Source organism: Microcebus murinus, chromosome 13 (genome assembly GCF_040939455.1).
Source record: "Microcebus murinus isolate Inina chromosome 13, M.murinus_Inina_mat1.0, whole genome shotgun sequence".
Classification (NCBI taxonomy): domain Eukaryota; kingdom Metazoa; phylum Chordata; class Mammalia; order Primates; family Cheirogaleidae; genus Microcebus; species Microcebus murinus.
The window spans coordinates 15643703-15666975 of NC_134116.1; the positions used below are offsets into that span (position 1 = coordinate 15643703).

The 23273-nt window shown below is 35.4% G+C and overlaps 1 protein-coding gene across 2 annotated transcripts in view; it reads left to right on the forward strand.

The window, feature by feature from the left end:
• Window positions 1-23273, forward strand: part of FGF14 (fibroblast growth factor 14) — a 649836-nt gene that overhangs the window by 618069 nt on the left and 8494 nt on the right. For both annotated transcript variants that reach the window (XM_012751851.3, XM_012751852.3), the window contains exon 4: window positions 21169-21367. In XM_012751851.3, the coding sequence (XP_012607305.1) occupies window positions 21169-21367 (199 nt within the window). The remainder of the gene's footprint in view (window positions 1-21168; window positions 21368-23273) is intronic.

Here is a 23273-nt window from a genome sequence, read left to right on the forward strand (position 1 = left end):
TAAGAGCTATGATCTTCCTCTTTATGGTTGTTAGTTTGGATTTTTAGTTTCTCCATTTATGGAATAGAAACTATGGAAACTGATTATTTTCATTAAAAAAAGACAATTTATTTTTTATTGTTAAAATAAAGGTATACTCTATGTGGCTTAAAAGCATCAGCAACACTGCAAAAGAGGCCAGCAGGGAAAGATAATCTCTGAGCAGAGCTTTGTTATGATTTTTGGCAACAAAGAAGAAGCAGGCTTTCCGCTAGTTATTTATTTACCTTATAAGTGGCTGCTGTGAGGCAGAACAAGGCACACACATGCAGATCGCTCCTGTGTCACCAGCCATCTGCACTGAAGCGTGACCCTCCAGCACCCTGGATCAGCCCTCTGACACCCCTCCCCACCCCCCACCCCCCACCCCGCCCCCAGCAACTGAGGCTCTTGGGCTCAGGGAGGCAGAGAAACAGCCTAGAACACACCTAACCCATTTCTAAGCTAGGACAGTCACTGCATTCATGCTCAGATGGGGGACATTTTTAGGAGTAAAAGTAATCTAGCTAACACAAAAGGCAAGAAACAAGGCTACTCCAGGCACTCTGGCATGTGTGGTCACCAGACCAGACTCTGCCACATTCTTCACACGTGTCATGCTCCCTGTCTGACATTTGGAGGGATGTTTATTGAGCTCCTACTCAATAGAGTGCACCAGAAACTCTTCTGCACACTTGGGATATATAAAGGAATTAAAAAGAAAAAAAATAATTAATTAAAATTAAACTTTCAACAATAAAAATTTGCAAACCACAGAATCTAAGAAAGCAAAATCAATATTTAGAAACAAAATACTTTAAGATTTGAATTTGAGGAGGTGGAAATAAAGGGAATTAAGGTCCTCTTTTATCACAGTTCAAATTTCAGACCATATATACATACATATATATATATATACACACACACATACATATATATATTTGAACATACATAATATGTGGATATGGTATTAGTTGCATTTGCAAGTCATATTTTTAAATTGTGTCAGATATAAAGAAATCATGCCTGTGTGTATATATTAATGTATATGTGTATGTATGCATGTGTATATATATTAATATGTATATAATCTCACTCATACATATTTAAAACATTGCAAGAGGAAGATATAATTTAGTACACCTAAATTCCAAAATAATTCCTCCATACTCATTAACAGAATCCCACTTTAATTAGGGGGGCCTATGTTCTAATCCTGGAAATTAATAATTCTTTGTTTAAGACTTAAAGTTTGTACCCATCATACCTGCCCCATTTCACTTACTCAGCAATTAGTCTAGGTGTGGTTATGTGCCCTAGTTCTGATCACTAAAATAAATAAGTTCTATTAGGGAGCCCAGAGAAAATAATTCCTCTTTCAAAACAGAGAGACAGTTTTTGTTTTTTTCTTTGCCCTGTTCTCTTCCATCCTACCTGGGATGCTGTTCCATAAAAATGTGATGGTTGGAGCTACAGCAACTATTATGTGAGAGAGAGTCATCAACACACTTGGAATGGCACAGAGGAAAAAATAGATGAAATCAGAGTTATTTCTTGGTGTGTCATCTCCTGAAAAAAAAAAATCATGACAAAAGCAATTGAAGGTACTGATACAACACTAGAACCACTAAGAATATCTAGAGACTTTTTATATAAAAGTTCAATTCCCAGTGTTTAAGTTTCTGCAATTTGGATAATGCATTCCTTATAGCTGAAAACATTTTGAAAAGATACAGAGACTGTACACTAAATGCTTGTAGTTTTTTCTGTAAGTGATCATTTTATACACAATATGTCATATTTGTATTATGAGTCCCTCATAATATTAAGACCTGTTTGGTATTTTACACATGTAAATTACTGTCCTCCTTTTGTACCTTATGCACCTGTTTACAATTTATATTGAATATTTTTAAAAAATTATTTACATCAGATTCTAATGACTTCATTTTTACTTCCCTGGTCAACAGTGTATGACACTATTGAAAAGGTAAATATTATATAAGTGTGTTTTTGATGTTTCTGATTAAGCAAAAAGAGATACTTCTGATTTCTACTTTTCTCTTGAATGGCTGATACTTCTTTAATTACAGATTTCAGTAAAAATGTGCCTCTAAAGTTAAAAGGTACCAAATGTAACAATTAAAATACAAATAAAATGTATAATATAGAATGCTGTTCAATCTGTTCCACAATTGAGTTATTTTAATGAATCAACATGAATACTATGTTACGTCTATAGACTGAATTGGAAAAACCTCTCCAGGATCATTTTTCCAGATCTCATATTCTCATAGGATTTGTCTAAGAACGGAGTTTGGGTTTTTTCCCCAGGGGAGGTTTCCATATCTCAGTATGATTTTTTAATAACATGAGGGAATCCCATGAATGGCTCTGCTCAGCCGATAAGAACCAGAGCAGGGGTCAGCAAAGATTTTCTGTAAGCCACCAGATAAATGCATCAGGCTTGTGGGTCATCTGGTCTCAACTGCTTCTCCTCTGCTGCAGCTGGCACCTCAAAAGCAGCAGCAGGCGATATGTAAATTAATGGGCGTGACTGTCTTCCAATAAAACTTTATCTACATGAACAGTTGGCAGGCTGCATTTGCTCATTCCTGATCTACAGATGCCATTTTTGCTTCACTAGTCTAAGGCTTTCAAACACCGTTCTTGAAACCTGCTAATATATGTATCTTCCCTGGTGCATAATTGCAGAGAATTCCTGCTGTGGAACTTATTAAGACACTAATGGAGGAGCCTATGCGGAGCCTGCAGTATCTCTGCCTCCAGACCCAAACCTCCTCCGCCCCAAGTCACTTATCCTTTCTTTTTTAATTTTGAAATTAATAGACTTTATTTTTTATTTAGCAGGTTGAGGTTTACAGAAAAATGGAGCAGAAAGTAGAGTTTCCATATACCACTGCTCCTCTCCACCCACTTCCTCTATTATTAACATCTTACACTGGTGCAGCACAGTGTTACAATTGATGAGCCTATATTGATACATTAGTATTAGATAAAGTTCATAGTTGACATTAGAGTTAACTCTTGGTGTTGTATCAAATATATTCTATGGGGTTTTTGAAATGTATAATGGCATGTATCCACTGTTATAGTGTCTTACAGATACTATGGGTTTCACTGCCCTAAAACTCCTCTGTGTTGACTTACTCATTTCTCCCTCTCTCCTCCTGCCCCCATCCCCTGGCACCCACTGATCTGCTGTTTATTGTCACCATAGTTTTGACTTTTGTGGAATGTCAGCCAGTTGGAATCATACAGTGTGTAGGCTTTTCAAATTGGCTTCTTTCACTAGGAATATGTATTTAAGGGTTCGTATGTCTTGTTGTGGCTTCATAATTTCTCTTTATCAGTGAACAATATTCCATTGTCTGGATGTGCCACCATTTTTTATTATACATTCATCTATTGAAGGCCATCTTGGTTGTTTTCAAGTTTTGGCAATAATGAATAAAATCACCAGAAGCATTTCTGTGCAGGTTTTTGGGTGGAGGTAAAGTTTTAAACTCATTTGGGTAAATACCAATGAACAAGATTGCTGGATCATATGATCAGTTATCTTTTCAAAACACAAATCTCATCACGTCATCCCTTTGCTTAACGATCTGTGGGGCTCACTTTTGCTTATTAGAAAGTCATAACTCCACAACTTGGTCATTACAACCTTTTGCATTTCTTTTTTTTTTATTTCAGAGTACTATAGGGGTAAAAATGTTTTGGTTACTTAAGCTGCTTTTTGTACAGCTTGAGTCAAAGTTGTAAGTGTGCCCATTACCCAGATAGTGTGCATTTCATCTCCAGTTGACCACACAAATCTTAGCTTCCACCACCCTTATCCAGAACTCCTACCTTGGAAAAAGTATGAAAATTTTCAAAATGTAGTACTCTTCCTTCCAAGTGGATTGTTTGTCTCTTTCTTCTTCATCTGACGAACTTCTGTTCAGCCATCAAGATCCAGCTAAATAGCACTGCTTTCAAAGAGCTTCTCCCCTTCTCCTAGGGCTAATTACCTAGTTTAATTCTCCACGTGCTACTCAAGAATTAGTTTCACATTCAGTGTGTTCACGTCGAATACACAATAAAGGCACTGCTGACCTACAGTGGACTTTAGTCCCACTATACAACTTCCCTGGCTGCTGGTGCAGTGTTCCTTGTAATGCCATGCAGGAAAACTCAGAATGTCCAACCCATCTCTCATGCAAAATGGCTGCTTTAGTTAGGTTAGAGTTACTATGGGATGAGGGCATTGAAGTCAAAGTTATAAGAAATTTAAAAACAAGTATGGTCTTTGCTTCAATTACTGAAACAAGGGTACCCAGTCATAGACCTCAATTTACTTCTCAAAGATCATTTATGGTTCCTGCTGCCCACCTCCCCCTTCCCTGTCCTTTCCTAGGGTGAAATCAGATGCAGAGACCCGATCTGGACAGTTTCTCACTAGCTTCCTCCGATCATTTAAGTGCTGTCTATAATTTATTTTCTGCAATTTACATAGACAAAAAGTCAAACATGTCCCCTAATCCTTAACACATATGTAGAGAGTACATTGGATACTACACATTGAGTCATTAATGTGAGAGTTTTTTTTTTTCTTTTGCATATATTTTTTAAAGGTTTTAAATTGTTGTAAAAAACATATAAACTTACTTGTTCATTCATTCACTCACTCATTTGGCAAGTATTTATTGACCATCTACTGTGTGGTAATCTAAACTAAATAGTGATATCTGGTTGTTGGGAGGGAGCTGAGCGATCTACATAAGCCAGGATAGTGAGTAATCATGACTACATCCCTAGGAGCTGTGTGACACAGCAGCCCTGAATCAGGTGGTCACAGCCCAGAAACAGGGAAGATGCTCTTTGGACTCAGATGTGTAGGACTTTTAGGATTTATGACCAGGCACTCTCATGCTACTCTCAACATATACACCAAATAATCACATACAGGACCTTATTCAGAGCATGATACCAGAATTTTATATTCCTACCTGCATTTTAATATTTCAGTACAATAGGAAGGATTGTCATGCATTGTCTAGTTAATTCTCACCCATTTCCGTGGCTGTGGGAGCGAGGCCAGCACTTGCTCATGGAATCATTGCAATTTTGCAATGCTGCACTGTCCTTAGGGACTTTCAACTTTTATTTTGCAACTTTTAATTTGGTTTTTATTCTAATTTCCTGAAACATGTGCAATATATTTCTAAAGAATTGTAAGGCTTGGCCGGGCGCGGTGGCTCACGCCTGTAATCCTAGCTCTCTGGGAGGCCGAGGCGGGCGGATTGCTCGAGGTCGGGAGTTCAAAACCAGCCTGAGCAAGAGCAAGACCCCGTCTCTACTATAAATAGAAAGAAACTAATTGGCCAACTAATATATATAGAAAAAATGAGCCGGGCATGGTGGCTCATGCCTGTAGTCCCAGCTACTTGGGAGGCTGAGACAGAAGGATTGCTTGAGCCCAGGAGTTTGAGGTTGCTGTGAGCCAGGCTGACGCCACGGCACTCACTCTAGCCTAGGCAACAAAGCAAGACTCTGTCTCAAAAAAAAAAAAAAAAAAAAAAAAGAATTGTAAGGCTAATACTATATTCAAATAGAGTCCTCTAACTTTTAAATAAAGACTTAATGCAATTATATATGTATATATGATTTATAAACCCTCTTTAAATGTGGTTCAATTTTTAAGAACTAATGGCATGAATGTTTAAGTCGTTTTAATAAGCTTGTAAAATATCTACAGATGTGGGTATGTTCAATATTTATTTTCTCTTTTAATGGAACACCAAACTCTCAAATTATAGGCAGAACATTAACATTGCTGCGTTATCCATGGGTCCTTTATTTGAACATTTCACCATTGACAGTGTGAAGACAGGAAAAAGCTAGAGAAAAATAGTTTCTAAATGATTTTAAAATGACCTTTGCCTTCTCTGCTACCTTCCCAAAAGAATAGGGATTCAATCTCATTCAGTTTTTCCTTAATATTTCATTACAAATTGAACAACCATGGATAACGATGTTTTGGTGGTGGTTACAAATTTCATTCATAGCAGCTCCTAGCAAAGCAGAAAGAAGTTCCTTAAATTTACATCTTTAAACAACAACCTTACTGTTCTCATGTGTAGAACTCGATGATTGAGAAACAGATCTGAATTAACCTTATTCACTGCCTTCACTGTTATATGAATTCTGCTAGACATTATTACAATCACTTCATCTTGGTCTTTTAATAATAGCAGTAACTAACATTTATTGAGTGCACACTTTGTACCCAAACTGCTCATTCTTGTCAGATAATTCCATAAAGGTAAGTATTGTATTTTGGAGGTTAAAAGGCTTTTCCAAGATAATTACTAGTAAAATGCCAGAGTGGGAAGCAAATCCAGGTCTACTTAGGTTCCAAATCTTTAATCTTAATCTCTGCACTACACTTAGGGTTGGTCATACTCAAATATCACTGGTTTTTCATCTGTAATTCTCTCTTTTTCCTTCTCTCTTGAGTACTTTAATGCAACTACATTCATGTTTATTGATCTCTAACTTCATGTACTCCCTGACACGTCAGTTGGTTCAGTTGTCTTTCCCTCTACATTTATATTATACTTAAGAGCGTACCGCCTCAGGGACCACTCAGTTCCCAGGGGCAAGCAAGTCCCCGGAGGCTAGGCGACAGGGTTTGCTAATACTTGCCAATTTATTTTCAGTTTTCCTCCTCAGGGAGCCCACTTTCTAGTTGGTCTTTTTAGTTGCAACAGCAAATTGTGCTAATTATGTAAATTGAAGAACTAATCTATAAAACCAGATCCAAAAGTTTATACAATTCAGTCAGGAAAGATAAATTTGGCAATAGGATCGAGGTATATAGATTAATGAAAGGCAGGAGGGTATACTGATGGCATTTTTTTAGCATAAAAACGTGAAAATAGCAATTATTTTTTAAAAGGTTAGATGAATTCATAAATGATGGATAAATAACAGCTATTAAGGGAACAAGTATCTTAGGAGTCTACCTCTCACTCTTTGGCCTTGACATCAGTTAGAATAGCCATATCTCATATATTATCCTGCAAAAGTCACAAATTTTGCTTCCTTTGGTAATTTTTGTAGTATTTTTCATATGTGTTAGTGGATTCACTGAGTGGCAATGAAATGGTTTCCTACTGTAGGAAGTTTTCTGTTTACTACTTACTATTAGTAAGCTAATAGTTTCCCACCATATGAAAACTTATGAGAGAAATCTTTTGCAAAAATTTCTGCCCTCAACTTTCAAGTCTTTCATGGTCATTGTCCTCTTCCTGTTACGTTTTAATAGTGAGCTGGGAGCCACTCTGTTTACTGACTAGGATTAAAAAACTATAAGAAATTCCAGTCCTTTATCTTTGAACTTCATTTGTTCTGCAATAACCCCATTTCCTCAACCATGATTTGTCTTTGTTTTAGGAATGCATAAACTTTTCAAAAGTAATCTGAAATAGGGGGAAAAAACACTAAAAAACCAAACCAAACCAAAACAAACAAACAAAACACCAAAAGCAGGCTACCCAAGGAAAAACTTAAATATACAACTTTGTGGAAAATTACCATGTAGGTATTTGAAGTTATAGTCTGTAAAGCAAGAGAAAACACCAGGTAAGCTTATGTTATACACTTAAGCTTTATTTTGCCCAAGATTACAGAATTGCAATATTTGACCTTTCAGACACAGCAATGAGCATGTACCAAATGCCATCCAGTTCCACAAGCAAGAAACCTACACACTGTGCTTGACACTCGTTTCCCTTAGCTGCCATCTACAATCACACAGCACTGACCTTTTGACCTGATTATTTCTCCAATCTGCCATTTTCTCTACATTTCCTCTGCCAATGCCTTTGCCTACACAACTATTATTATCTCTTGCTCAGTACCACGGTAGAAAAACCAAATTCTTATATTGGAATTGGCTTTCTTCTATTCTTCACATTTTGGCTAGAATGGTCTTTCCAAATTTGTACACAATTATAACAGTTCCTGTTTAAAAACTTTTAATGTCTTCCCACTGCTTTTAGGGAAAGATACAGACCCTTACCAGAACCACCTAATTTTGCTGATGCCTAGTACCCAAATCCCAAATCCCAACTCCCACTGCTCTCTCTTCACACTCTGCATTCCCATTTCACTGTTTTCTGTTTGTCTTTCAAATGCTCTGTCCCTGCTCCTGCCCCAGGGCCTTTGTATATCACACTTTATAGAATTATTCTTCACCCTGTTCTTGGCCTAGTTAACTCATACTGGTGTTCAGAGCTCAGTTCAAAGTTGAATGATTTTCCTTACCAACCCAGGCTAGGTCAGATTTATTTATGTGTTCTCCTAGAAGTCATTCCTTTTCTGATAAAAACCTGCCTTGTTTTGCGATGATTTGGTCATTAATGTAAACATTTGCCTCCTCATCAGATTGTATACTCCAACAGAAGATAGACAATATCAATTTTTGCTTATTATAATATCGCAAGATCAAGAACAATGACTAACAAATAGTAGAAACTCACTAAATATTTACTGGATAAATAAACACATGGATTTTAGACATCATTAAGTGTAGAATAAATGGAAACTGGTTTCTATGTGTTCATAGTATTCAAATTTTTCAATTTGCTATCTGATATATGAGACAGAAAGTTTAGTATTTGTAATGATAGTGTTTTTTTACCAATTGTAAATACTATTACTCTTCCCATTTCATAGCCCTATACTCTCAACCAACCTGGACAGTAAGACAACATAATTTATTAATGTCCATAAAATTTTGTAATATGAAAATAACTGAGTGCCAATTTAGAGAGAATTAAATCCATAACAAAGTGAACTTCAATGGCTTCAGCTTTATCTAGTTAAAGTTATTTAACCAACAGGTTGACATTTTCTCCTCCTCAGTGGCTCTTTTTTCCCCAGAAGGTATTGCCTCTCTATTCAGTGTTTAACATCTGTCCTTTTGTGTTAACCTTTGCAATTATCTAACTAGTGGTTGCCAGAATCTGGGGAATTGTGGTCTATGCGTTCCTATCTAATAAAGCAAAATTAAGAGAAAATAATCCTCAGTGTTTCATTTCCACACTGTGTGGGCTTCCTGTAGTCTACACATTAAGTGCTAGTGATTCTTACTGGATACTTAATTTTCTTATTCTATTATGATGATTTATTTGGTACTCTGGGAAAAAATTAAACCCCTTCCATTTGGTTTGTATTTTCAACATTGCCATTATTAATAAATATTTTCCAATGAGCAGCATGATGCAGATGAAATGTCATATGGATGTAAATAAAACCATCTTCATCCATTGCTTAATCCATTGTGCCCTCTAATGCAAAATCGTTACCTATGACATGGGCTGGCGCTGTTTTTCTTCTTAAACCATTTTTGGCTGTATTATTATATCAAATAAAATATATGTGAATGGTATTTGAAAATTGTAAAGCTCAACTAGAAATTATTATTTGATGAATATGGTATTTTAGGAGTACTGTAGAACCTGGTTATAATTCCTCCATTTTCAAGGGTAGTTTGCATTTAAAGGTTGGATAAACAGGTACTTTTGATTTTTTTTGTTTGTTTTTTATTTACACAAGTAAGTGGGTTTTTTTTGTTTTTTTTTTTGAGACAGAGTCTCCCTTGTTGCCCAGGCTAGAGTGAGTGCCGTGGCGTCAGCCTGACTCACAGCAACCTCAATCTCCGGGGCTCAGCGATCCTACTGCCTCAGCCTCCTGAGTAGCTGGGACTACAGGCATGCGCCACCATGCCCGGCTAATTTTCTATATATATTAGTTGGCCAATTAATTTCTTTCTATTTATAGTAGAGACGGGGTCTCGCTCTTGCTCAGGCTGGTTTCGAACTCCTGACCTCGAGCAATCTGCCCACCTCGGCCTCCCAGAGTGCTAGGATTACAGGCGTGAGCCCCGCGCCCGGCTTAAGTAAGTGGTTTTGACTGGGTATGTTTTTATTAGGAAAAGTCCACAGCACATAGGCTTAATACAAAAAAAGTTTTGTGCAAAGGTCTAATTCACAAGGGGGTTGAAAGGTAGAAAAGTAGAAAAGCTTGCAGTGCGTGTAGAAATAGGCCTAAGGAGAGAAGCAGGGAGAGCTGTAAGAATACTATTAAAATACAATTTAAAGAGTTAAGTGGAGGAAAAATTTGATGAAAACAAGTACACGTTCATTCATAGACTTTAGCAGAGTAAAAGGCACAGATTTTTATTTTCTTCTTCAAAATTTGTCATTTCGCATTCAACTACTCAAGATAGAATGGGCTGAGAAGTATAAGGAGATGAAAGAAAACATTATAAAAGGAAGATAAACAACCAGACTAGGTTTCGGTAGGACATAGCAAGATACTAAATAGGTATATTCTAACTACATTGACCAAAAAGCCTAATTTTTTCCATGACAAATTATATTCTTGTTTTGGCTAACAAAAAATGTTGGTGCAGTGAATTGAAAATGTGATCATATCACTGTCTAATTGGATATAAAAGAGCTGAATATTTTCTGCAGCATTTGTTCCATTCGGGAATATCTTTCTTGCATCTCCCCTCACCTCCACTCCAATGAAAACCGCCACCATATGAACCATGATGACTAAGAGCACAGGTCTATGTTGATTTTTCCCCAAATTCTTGTGATCTTTTATGCACTTTTATTTCTTAAATTATACCCCTATTTATTTCTTTCAACTATTTTTAGCACACATAATGTCTACACCAGGTCAAATCCTATTCCAAAGCCAACACTCATAAGACATTAGGTTAAAATAGTGAAATAAGATTAAATAATAAAATAAAAGCTAAATCGGATAAATTTTCTAAGTAATTTATCCAAATGAATTAAATAATCTTTTAAACTTTCTATTTTGGTTATATCCTTGCCATTTGTTGTTAAACCGCATTTCTCTCTGATTTTTTATTAGAACAATATTAGGTTGAGAACTCATATAACTAGTGAGTTAGAGCTCAGGACATAGGCTGGGATCAAAAACCTTCTCTGACACTTATTAGCTGTTAAACTGTCACAGAGATACTTAACTTTAGTATCTGTCTGTTAAAAGGAATGCAATGTGATAATGTATGGAAGTCATTGAGCATTGTGATTGGCTTATACTGATAAATAAATAAATGTTAATTATTACTAATTCTCATTTTAGCTTTCCTTTAATGAGATGTATATTCACATCCAACCCTGTGGATAATAGAGCAGTGTTCCTCAGACTATCTGTGGTGAAGGACAACATTTTTTTAATTGACAATCTTTTGCATAGATAATGCCATAAAATATAATAAAATTCAATTACTAGAAAAATGTAAAGGAATATAAAATATAAGCCCAGAGTTTTTATTTTTATATTTAACAGATATAAAACATACTCTGTTAAATTGCTATAGAAGTTTATATATTTTTTCAGTCAATTTTTATACTTGTTTTATTGCAAACAGGAACTATAATTTATTGACAGGCACATGTCTGTGGACCATGCTTAGGCAGCACTAATATAGAGACTATATATTTTATTATTGTCCTTTTGAATAAGGTAACTTCATTTTTGAAAAATTCAAATGTTCACTATTATTGTCATTACATATACATATATAATACATATTATAAATAATTATATGTAACACTGTGTGTGTGTTGGCTTAATACAATCCTTGCATTAGAACAAAAGCACAAATCACTAACTGAATCTGGAAAGTCCTTAAGCTGGATGGAGGGTGAGGTGATGCTGACACTTGGACTTGGAGACACCACTCATCTCTACTTTGATGCCTCCTAGTGTTTGTCAGACAAAAAACTCTTCGCATATCACCAGGTACATCTGTTATCTGGTGACATTAGTTACCCGGGTCATCAAGAAAAAATTTTAAAAATTTAGCACCGCTTTTTTTTTTTTTTTTTTTTGATTTTGCTACATACATTTAATTTGCTTCCTTGCAGATAAAGCACTATCAGTTTTATGTCTTCTTTTTAGGCCAAGTTCTAAACAGTTAGTATATTGCCCTACTTATGTCAGAGAAACGCATCCTTGGGAAGGGGCTGTATGACAAAACACGTTTGATCGTAGAGATGGACTTTCACTCACACCACCCCCCACTATGACACCCTCATCCAATGCTAGCTCTTCCCTGGGGAATGTAGCACAACAACAAGGAGTTGCCTTTTTCTAGGGGGATAACTGGCAACAGATAAAAGCCAACCCAAGTTCTATTTTGTTCAATGTTTCTTTAACTGATCATTGAAGCATAAAAGGTGGGTACAGGACGGGTGAGGGGGAGAAAGATTTATTTTGAGCGACTGCCCATTTTCTGTTACCTTTTAAAAAACTCTTTTATTTTATATTTAGTTTTTTACTTCACTTTTTTAAGAATATATTTTATATTTACTTTTTTCCACCTTACATGTTTCTTCTAAAGGAAGTACCACCTCTGCCAGTGTGATAGCATATATCAGTCTTTGCTGTTTTCCATCCGTATTTTTTTTTCATCTGTGGCTATAGATGTAGATAAAGAGCAGTAGTATAACATACAAATTTTTTGTGTTCAGTTGAATAAGTAATCCGGTTGAATTCATAATTGTCTTTATCAGTTATCAATTGCCTTAGTGATTCTGTGTAACAAATGGTCACAAAACCTGTCATAAGACAGTAAGTATACCTACACTACGTGCGCATCTAGGATCACGTGGGGCTTGGCTAGGTGGCTCTGTGATCACGTGTCTGGGAATAGGCTCGCTTGGCCTGGGCGATGTGGCTCTGCTCTTCTCTCCCCCGGCCAGGCCAGCCCGGGCGTGCTCTCAGGGCAGTGGAGGATGCACCAGAGAGGGCAAACCCAGTTGTCTAGGTGCTTGCTAAGTCTCTACTTTCTTCACCTGGGCTCATAGTGGGAGGACTCTGCAAACTACATGCTAAAGGTTATTGGCTAGGGGAGAGGGATGAAGAATGGGGGCTGAGTTTGCAATTGATCCCATACCTTACAAAGTAAATTCTTTCCATTGAATAATACGATAAATGAGCAGCAATAGTTAAACAATTATATTTATCTTGCTGAAAATAAATGTACTCGGGCAAGTTACTTAACCCTTCTGTGCCTCAGCTGTTTCATTTCTAAAATGAGGATAATAATAGGATCAATTCCATGGGACAGTGAGGATTAGTTTAGTATGGAAAGTGTTTAGAACAGTGCTGCTATAGAAATATGCATAATTTAAATGTTAACTGCAGTTGCTTACATTATTATTAATATTATTAATGTTGAGGCAGTCACTGTTAAATATAGACAAATGTATGAGGATGATATATGGTTGTCTCAATACTTTCTTAACCATATTTATTTTGTGATATTTTTTGCTAATATTTATAGTGCTGGTACCATCTGCTCATCTTACAAGAATTATTATTTTAGGAGTTTATACAAGTTTATATTCTACAGAAACAGATTTAGCATTATAGAACCAGTTAGGGCATTTTCTTTTATAATCTTAAAATTTCTTACTTATGGATGTGCTGTAAATATTTCAGATTTTTGTTTCCATTTTCTTGCTTTTATAAACTTTGTATTAATGTTAAGATATGGTAGCAAGCTTATGAATGTCAATTTAATTAATATTTCTTAAAATACTGTGATCTCTTATTAATTTGTTCTGTATAGTAATGAGAACATCTGTGAATGCTTCCCAAGCTTTAATGCGCATAACAATGACCTGGGGTCTTGTTAAAGTATAAGTTATGATTCTGGACATCTGGAGTGGGCTTACTTTCTAAGTACTGAAGTTGCTACTGGTCCCTGAATACCACATTTTAAGCATATACACATATATATATCTGTATCTTCTTATATATAAGAAGATTATATATATATGTGTGTGTATATATAATATATATTTATATTAAATAAAGGAAATATTAAATCAAAGTAACCATTTAATATTTGTTCATTAAAATAAATTATAAAATATATAATGAACATATACATAATGTAATATTTGCTAAATGAATGAATATATATTTGAAGGTGTGTTATTCTCCAAATGTTAAGAAATATCTTTGCTGGCAAAAAGGCTTTCATTTATAATTTTGTTTCCCTGGAGACTACTTGAGTAACAGCACTTGGCCTTATAAATGTATTTGTCCGGACTGCTTTGTTGGTAGGAATATCCAATAATATCTTAAAGTGACCGGGTCCTGTAACCAAATCAAGTCTGTCTCTTAAACTCATACATAATTATGCTTTTCTCTGAAATACACATACAACCAATTCACTATTTTTTTCTCTTTATGGACATTAGTCACAGCCCAATATTATAAGTATTTGATTATATAGAATTTCAGATAAATAAAATGCATTAGTCAACGTACTTTTCTTCTTTGGAGTGTTAACTACAAATAGTTTCTGTTTCATGACAGAAATCTTTCTAAAAGGTCAGAATATTATTTTCTTTTCACAAATTCTTCAAAGTGCTCTGCAATTTTTTTAAGAATTTTATAGTGTCAGAACAGTATCATTAAAGGATACAATTGATTTTAAAATGTAGAAGATAAAGGAAATTGGGACAAATCCCTGCTGACCTCAGGATAAACTGGTAGGCTGTGTCTCCAAAAAGCAGAAAAGAGAAGAAAAAACTGAGAATTCAGATTAAATGGATCAATGGGATTCCCATCTAATGGCATGCCTAATTAAGTCAAAACTTAATAATTAAATAATAAAAACATTGTTCATGATAACAATCGACATTTAACCTGCACATTTTGACTCAATTTACAGTTTATAAATATAGCTATAGTTTACAATTCAATTTATACTTTTCAATTTATTTTTCACCTATATTATCTTATTTGATATTTGTAATAGATCTTTGTGATTTGTTATTATATCCATAGTAAGAATTTGTAATCTGACTCTTCCTTGTCCTTTTAGTTTAAGCTTGAGGAGAAATATTCTGAAGGAGTCCAGGGTTGGGGTTATTAATGGGCTGCTGGTGGGAGAGGACTGAGTGTTTTGATGACTCTAGAATATAGATGTTAGTAAAATATGAATAGCCATTATTAATCTTTCAACTATGATGTGCTATTTGCTACTATCTGTAGAATATCCTTTCCCTATTCTCTGTTTTAAATCTATTTCGGAGTTGCTTTGTATTCTACAAAATGCTGTAAATGTGTCGGGAATGCCCCTTTTTGTATTTTCCCCTTGAAATGGTGGAGGTAGAGAAACAGAGACATCAATAAAATATAATTTTCATTTAGTCTTAGATAACACCAAGATGCAATATTAATTAAATGGAATTTGTTAGACTGATGCCTAATGGAAGTCTAGGATCATAACAGAACAAAAGAGCTTTTCCAAGGATGAAACTCTGATAAAGGTTTTCATTCAAATCATATATATTTGCATATATAAAATATGTACAATCTAAGTTTAATTTGGGAATACTTACCTCCTTAGGAATTAGATACAGGATTAACAACCCCTCCTACAATTACCTTCGTTGGAAAGTCCTCAGAATTTTTCTTAGATCAGGGCTGGCAAACTTTTTGGGCAAACTACCATATAGTAAACATTTTAGGCTTTGTGGGCCATGTGATCTCTGTCTCAACTACTCTTCTCTGATATTTGTAGCATGAATGCCAAAACTCACAATCAGACAATATGTAAACAAATGGAAGTGCCTGTTTTCCAATAAAATCTTATTTGCAGAAACAGGTGAAAGCTGTATTTGGCTTGAGGGCCAGTTTGACCACTGAGTTAGATTCTTAAGGTTCTTCCAGATTATCTGGGTTAATTGCTAATTCTCTCCTTATGAGAAATGGAACAAGGGCCCTCTCTACTCTGCATCTTCTCCTATCTTTGTACATGCAAATGGCCCACCAGGGTATTTTCCCAAACAAAGACATTTCCTTTAGAAGAGGAATTCTGCTGCTACTGTTAAGATAATAAGTACACCACAGATGGTGCTTTCATTTCAAAAACAACCACAACATTTAAAAAAAGATGAAAAAATTTTCTGTTTAAGTGTTGCATGTTTTTCTATCAGATGACTTGATGATTTAGTTTGACACTGGCGTAAATTAATATTTAAGCTTCTGCTGGAACAAAACCGTTGTTGGTTTTGTTGTGGCGGTGGTGGGGGTAGCGGTTCTAAATATAGGCAGACAAGATGAGGAAAAGACACATCAAATTCCTTATCTATCTCGTTTTTTGGCGGTTTCAAAGAGTTTATATTTAAGCCTAAATTTAAATAAGCATTCTCCTATTATCACTGCCAGTTTTAGATTGTCTCACTGACATAATCATCATATTAGCCAACTGTATAGAAACCATAAATTAGATTAAGACTGCATAGATATGCAACCAGGGATTTCTGCTTTTTTGGCTCTTTTTTTTTTTTTTTGTCACTCTATGTTGGAGGTCTCCAGCTGGAAACTCAGGGCTCCCTCTGGGCTCCTTGGCCCACTCAATGTTGAAAAACAAAAACTAAGAAACAGTTGCTGATATTAAAAGGAGATTTTTGTGTAGAAACTTGAATTTCTTGCTTCCTTTGAAATATCAGATCTCTTAAAAGATCTAAGGTTTTTATCTTCACCTGTGAGAAGCAACTGCCCCTTTTACAAACATTTTTTTGGGGAGACGGGGTTTCACTCTGTCACCCAGGCTAGTGTGCAATGACAAGAGCACAACTCACTGCCATCTCAAACTGCTGGGCTCATGCAATCCTCCTGCTTCAGCCTCCTGAGTAGCTGGGGATGCAGACGTGCACCAACAGACTCGGCTAATTTTTAAATATTTTTTGTAGAGATGGGGTCTCGCTATGTTGCTCAGGCTGGTCTCAAACTCCTGGCCTCAGGCAATCCTCCTGCCTCTGCCTCCCAAAGTGCTGGGATTACAGGTGTGAGCCACTGCACCTGGCTGCAGCTGTTCATTTTTATCATGGTTTCCACCACTCTCTTTGTCTCCCCACCTCAGAACCTGAGTCAGGGGTAATTTATCCTAATAACAGTGCCCTGATTATGCCAGCTTGCCTCACGCCTGTGTCTGCCCTGTCGTTATAGGCATTTAAGTTTGTGGCCTGGCTGTGCACATTATACCTGGATATCTCATCAATTACAATTATTTCCACCTATTGTACTTTAGATAGTTCTACCTATTGGACATTTTCAATTCAGTCTGTCTCCCTAAAGCATATTGTTGGATTCAACATAAACTATGACTACATCAATTGCATGATATGATATGATAAATGAGGAGTATTTTTGCTTACGTTGGTCAATGTCGCTTTATAGATTCCTTGTTAAGAAGTATCTTTTAGAAGTTAGTGCCAAGAAAAAGAAAAGATTTTCTCTCTGGAATGATTTGTATAACTTATAGTCTTTCTCTTTTTTTTCCTGGCTACTAAAAAGTTCAGAACTCAATGTGTCATAATCCTGGTAGTATTTTTCCTCTTACTTTGTGTGTTCCTCTTTCTCTATTTATAATATTAATACTCACTATTAAAGTGAACTCACACATAGTCCTATTCCACAAACAACTTTCAACTCTTCTGTGAAAAATTGAATTCAAAACATCAATATAGAAGTGTTATGAATGTGTCAACGTCATCTTCCACTCTGACAACAGATTTGTATCTATAAAATATGAATTGGGCCATACCATTATTTCCTTGCTTATTCAAGGATTGGACATGTCTTCCTTTCACATATAAGAAATCTAATTGTCTAGTAGAATACCCAAGACTCTTTATCACCTTTCTCCAACTTACCTTCCCATCCATAACATTCTCGTCTTCTACCCTTCAAAGCCTATATCTACGTGATGAACTAATAATAGTTCTCCAAATGTACCATTTCATTTCCCATCTCTTTCTTTTATAATATCATTCATTCCACTGATAATCAGTCTAGTATTTTACAGGTAAGTCTTCCACAATAAATATTACATTGTACGGCCATTTTTAATGAAATTAATGACTACTCTTATTCATTTTGGTCTATCAGGTAGTAAACTCAATCTTTTGTATAAAATTATGCTCATTAACTAATTATTTAGCTACATTTTGATTTGCTGAGATTTTTTTCTAGAATTGAAATAACTGATAGAGGGTATATTTTGACTACAAATAGTGTAGAATTTTAAAAGATAATTAATGAATGCTTACTCTATGCCAAGTTCTCTTCTAAATCCATAAAATGTATTTATTCACTCAATCATCCCAACTTCCTTATTATCCTATTATTTTTGTCCTTGTTTTAATGATGAGGAGACTGAAGCCCAGAGACATTAAGTAATTTAAGTAAGTTTCCCCAAGGACACACAGCTAGTAAGGAGTGGGGCCAGCATTGAATCCCGAGGTCTGACTCCACATGATGTTCATCTGTTCCATTGCCTCCCATTTCCATGTTGAAAGTATATTTATCACTTATGACACCAAATAAATAGTAACTAACCGCAGCTTTCATTGGTTCCATCTGTTCTCCATAGGATGCTGGGATTTTGTGGGGCTCCAATATTTGAGTAACAGATTCTTAAAGTTCTTAAAAAATCTTGAGAAAATGTATTAGACAATAATATCTTTGAATGTAGCATGTGCGTATGTGTGCATGCACATTAATTACTTAGCCAATAATAAAGAAGGCTGAAAATGCACAAGTCCCCACTATCACAAGCAACTGAAGGCAATTGTCCTCATTTGTGGAAAACAGAAAGAATCACGTATCTGTGAAGTCACAAGCACAGCTCACAGAAAGGGGCTGTGGAATTGACTTCCTGAGAGTCCTAGGATAGAAGTATTTTATCTGAAAAGGTGTAGTAGTGTGTCAGAGTCCTTAAGGTATCCACTGAGAATAAATTACTTCCTCCACATCAAGAGTCTTCATCCTCTTTTATAATCAGCTTAGTCAATTCAGAGTGGAGACAGTAGTTCCTAATTTACTAACAATGGCGCAAGCAACATCCACCATGTTTTGTACATCATGGCAGTGGTGATCTGAGAAGAACTAGGGTTAGACTACCCTATGGACCTACATTTCCAAAGCTGGAGGCCCTGGCATCTGTAGATAAAGGATGGGCATCAGTGATCCCCTGGCTAACATGAGTCAGGCTCTGGGCAGGGACCTGATGCCCCAGAAGGCAGGTGCCAGCTCCTCCAACCTCCACCAAGTGACCTCCCAGCCTGCTCCTACCAGCCTACTTCTAGCTGGTTTTGAGATAGGTTTTATCTAGTTAACAATATGCTTGGGTGCCTTGGCCTCTCTCAATAAAAAGACAAGTGACATGTGAATGTCTAATCTTTTTGGCCTAGAAGGTATAGTTTCAACCAATATATTTATTAGTTTCTTGGGGAGAAGCCAGATTTATAGCATTCCATTTCATTTTATTCTCCAGAAACACGTGAACGTGAACATTTTCAGCCTTTTCTCTGAGGCATGGCCTATGCATTGACTCAGTGAGACTATTGTTTATTAGCGAGAGAAATAACAGAAGGGTATCTGGCCTTCTGCTTAGTGGAAGACCAGAACTTTATTGGGTGGGATTTTACTCCAATCTGAGGTCACATAATCTAGAAGAAATAAAGATTTACATAAATTGCTCTGAGAGGGGGCTACATCTGTCTTTTGGCTATTTTAACCTCATCACATTGACCACTAAATCTGAGATCTTTGTCATGAAGAGCATGTGCCATTAACAAAACATGTTCCCCTTGGAAAACTATGAACTCAGTGAATTAAAGTTATGGAGCACAACAAATAAATTGTATCCTGCAAAAAATACCACTTGGTAATTCACACACTTAAGGGAAATATTGAAAGAAATTTTCTACATGCAATTATGTCACATTCTTATTACAGTCAGTATAAATTCAACTCTTAATGTTTTGCCCCTAAAGAGTGTGTTTTTCAGGATGTTTATACAACATTTTTTAAAAAGAAAAACAAGAATTGTTGTTTTCTTCAATGATAAAATCTAAGAAGGAGAACTGAAAACCTTGTGTATGTTTTTTTGAGCATGGTGATAGTTTTAAATAGATCAGTGACAAAGTCCGATTTTGCATCTATATCTCATATATGTATAGAATAGCATAGTGTTCAGCCTATTTAAAATAGCCACAAAAACTAATTAGGTGTCTTCCATGGTATAGGAAGGTTGAATATTAAAATTATTTTTAACAGAGAGTTATCAGAAATACAGATGTAGATGTCACCCTTATAATTTTTATTAATATGAATGGCATTAGATTTATTACTATTACTTCCAAAGTAAGAGTTTTTAGAAGTATATAAAAATAATCTATGAATATTTGCAATATTAATGATAATTGTAAAGTAGAAAGCTTCGTTCTACTCATCAGTCAATATGGACCATGGTGTTCAGCCTAATCGGATTTAGTATACTATACTCTTTCCAAAAGAGTGGTTGGGTGGCTGGGTGGTTTTCAGAAAGAGAAGCTTTTGATGTTTATCTTCAAGAGTTCCAGTGTGGCTCCACACCACGGAAGTAGGCAGTTATTTTCAGCTGCTGTCACTATGACCAGCTAACAGGACACCTGGCCTCAGCTGCTTGTACGACAAGAGCTCTAGTGGCTATGCTTTGTGCCAGCCGATTGTCATGGCTTTCGTTAGAGGTTTCAGTTTGTTTCTTTGTAGATAAAATGTATCACCCTATAATATCAGTGATCCAAGTAACAACTGGCAACTCTTAGGGGATCATATAATTATTTCTATGAAAATATATAAAATCATAAATATCTTCAATATATTTTATTTTTGTTTACTTTATCATGAATATTCCATGCTTCTTTAATGTTCCCTCTCTGATTATACTCCGGCTGGACTGTATTCTGTGTAAGTGAAACTACTGAGTTTGCTCACATCTTCGATTTTCTTATTAAAGGGCATCTATACTTTACCTATATGTATTCCAAATAGCAGATTCTTCTTAATTCATTGTATACTAAAAAAACGACGGACAATTATTGCATGCAGGAAGAGGTATATCTCGTCATCCCTGCCAAAGAGCTGACTCTTTCACCATGTGTGAGTTTCTAGAAAATGAATAAAAAGCACAGCGAAAGTCCAGTTCCTTCTTCTGATTTTCATCTCTTTCTTTTCTCTCCATAGGAACTTTTTACCCCTGAATGCAAGTTTAAAGAATCTGTTTTTGAAAATTATTATGTAATCTACTCATCCATGCTGTACAGACAACAGGAATCTGGAAGAGCCTGGTTTTTGGGATTAAATAAAGAAGGGCAAGCTATGAAAGGGAACAGAGTAAAGAAAACCAAACCAGCAGCTCATTTTCTACCCAAGCCATTGGAAGGTGAGTGTTATGTGTGCACTATCCTTATCAGACTTATTATACTTTTCAGTTTTCAAGTCGATACGTCTACAATAGCTACAAGGAACCCTGACAGAGTGCTACAAGTGTCCTTTGTCTTGACCTGGGGGATGGATGCACAGATGTCTACTCAAGCTGTTCATTTAGGATTTGTGCCTTTTATATACTTTGTGTGTGTGTGTGTGTGTGTGTGTGTACCTGGACAAACTTTTTCTCTTCCCACCTTTCAACATCTCAAATCCTCACTGCCTCAACCACTCTAACCCTTTGATAATTCTAATTAATGAAAAAAAAATTAAAATCTGTAAGGATATTATAAATCTATGATAATAAGTATATTAGAAAAAAATAAGTTTTGAGTATGGAATAAAAAGTATTTGCCCAATTTGATGTTCTCTAGGTGAAAGTACACACATATAAATTGTTATAATTATATCAAATGAAGAGATAATAACTTGACTCTTAAGGAACCTGTTGCCATTATATATCACCTTCCAAACCACATAGTTCTTCACTGAATGCAGTTGTGGCACTACCTTCTTTTACTAAAATAATTTATCTACATATACATGTAAACAATGAAGCCTTCACATTTACTTTGATCAGATTCCCAAGGAGCAGGCTACAAAGATCGTTAATCAGAAATATCCACATCTTTCTCATTAGTGATTTTGCCGGAAGTGTCATTTACTTTTATCTATGTAATATTTATTTGAGAATGGAAAAAAAATCAATTTTGAGGCTATTCACATGTGTTCTCTGTTCAAATACTTTTGTTTCCTCTTTTGCAAAAGATCATATCTATAATAACTGCTAGCATAGTTCAGTTTTCTTTTTGTTTTTTATTCCTACAGAAAAGCCTTAGCCATCAAGAGAAAATGCATGTTGGTTTCATAATCCATATTGTCTGTGTAGAAATAAGATAATTTGAAATTTTTCATTATCTGTCAGTGTATAATTTTCAGTTTGCCTAAATTTGGAAAATGACTCTTGTTCGTTAATACAACCTTTATATAATAACTTCAGTAATGTTGACTTACTATTACTCTTAATAATATTTGCCTCTAGAACAATTTATTGAACCTCAAACACTTAGCCACCAGGACCTATGTAAAAAATGACAAATTATTACAGAGTCTGAAATATGAGGGAATTATTCTCATTATGTGGTAAATCATAAGGAAAATTAGAGTAAAAGACATTAGAGGATTTCTCTGTTCTTCCCAATAACACATCCATGATATGATTTTAATAATTTAAATGAATTTTGATACTGTCAGACTCACCAATATTTAAATTCAAATGAAAAATAAAAAACTAAGTTCATAGCAGCTCTACAAAGACCATGGTTTATTTGCTACCTTGCTTTGCCTATTTGACTAACTTTATGTTTTGAGTATAGACAGTTAAGAATTGACTAAACTTCTAAAATCTTACCTTAGCTGCATAAATGTAATGAAAACCAAAAGGGCCTTTATGCTACTTAACTAAGGTAAAATTTGTAAACCACTTCTTTTGTATATCCCTTGGGAAGTATCTGAGACTCTAATGGTGTGGTATGATAATGATACTTTTGGTCTCTGAATCATGTGTTGAACTTTTGTGTGTATGTGAGTGTGTGTATTTATATATGAGGAAAAGAGAAACAGTATTTTCATCATATTTTCAAATAATTAGCAGACAGAAGTACTCCCAAAACAAGGGCGTAGGTGCTATATTGATAAAGGTTACCACGTTTTTTACTTGATACAGGAAAATTAATTTCAAACTTTCAAAACCCATACAGGATATAAATTATATCATTGGAAAAGTTAGGACAAATTAGGTACTTGGTTTAGTTATTGATATTCCAGGGCATTCATATCTCTTCTATATATAGATAAGCAAG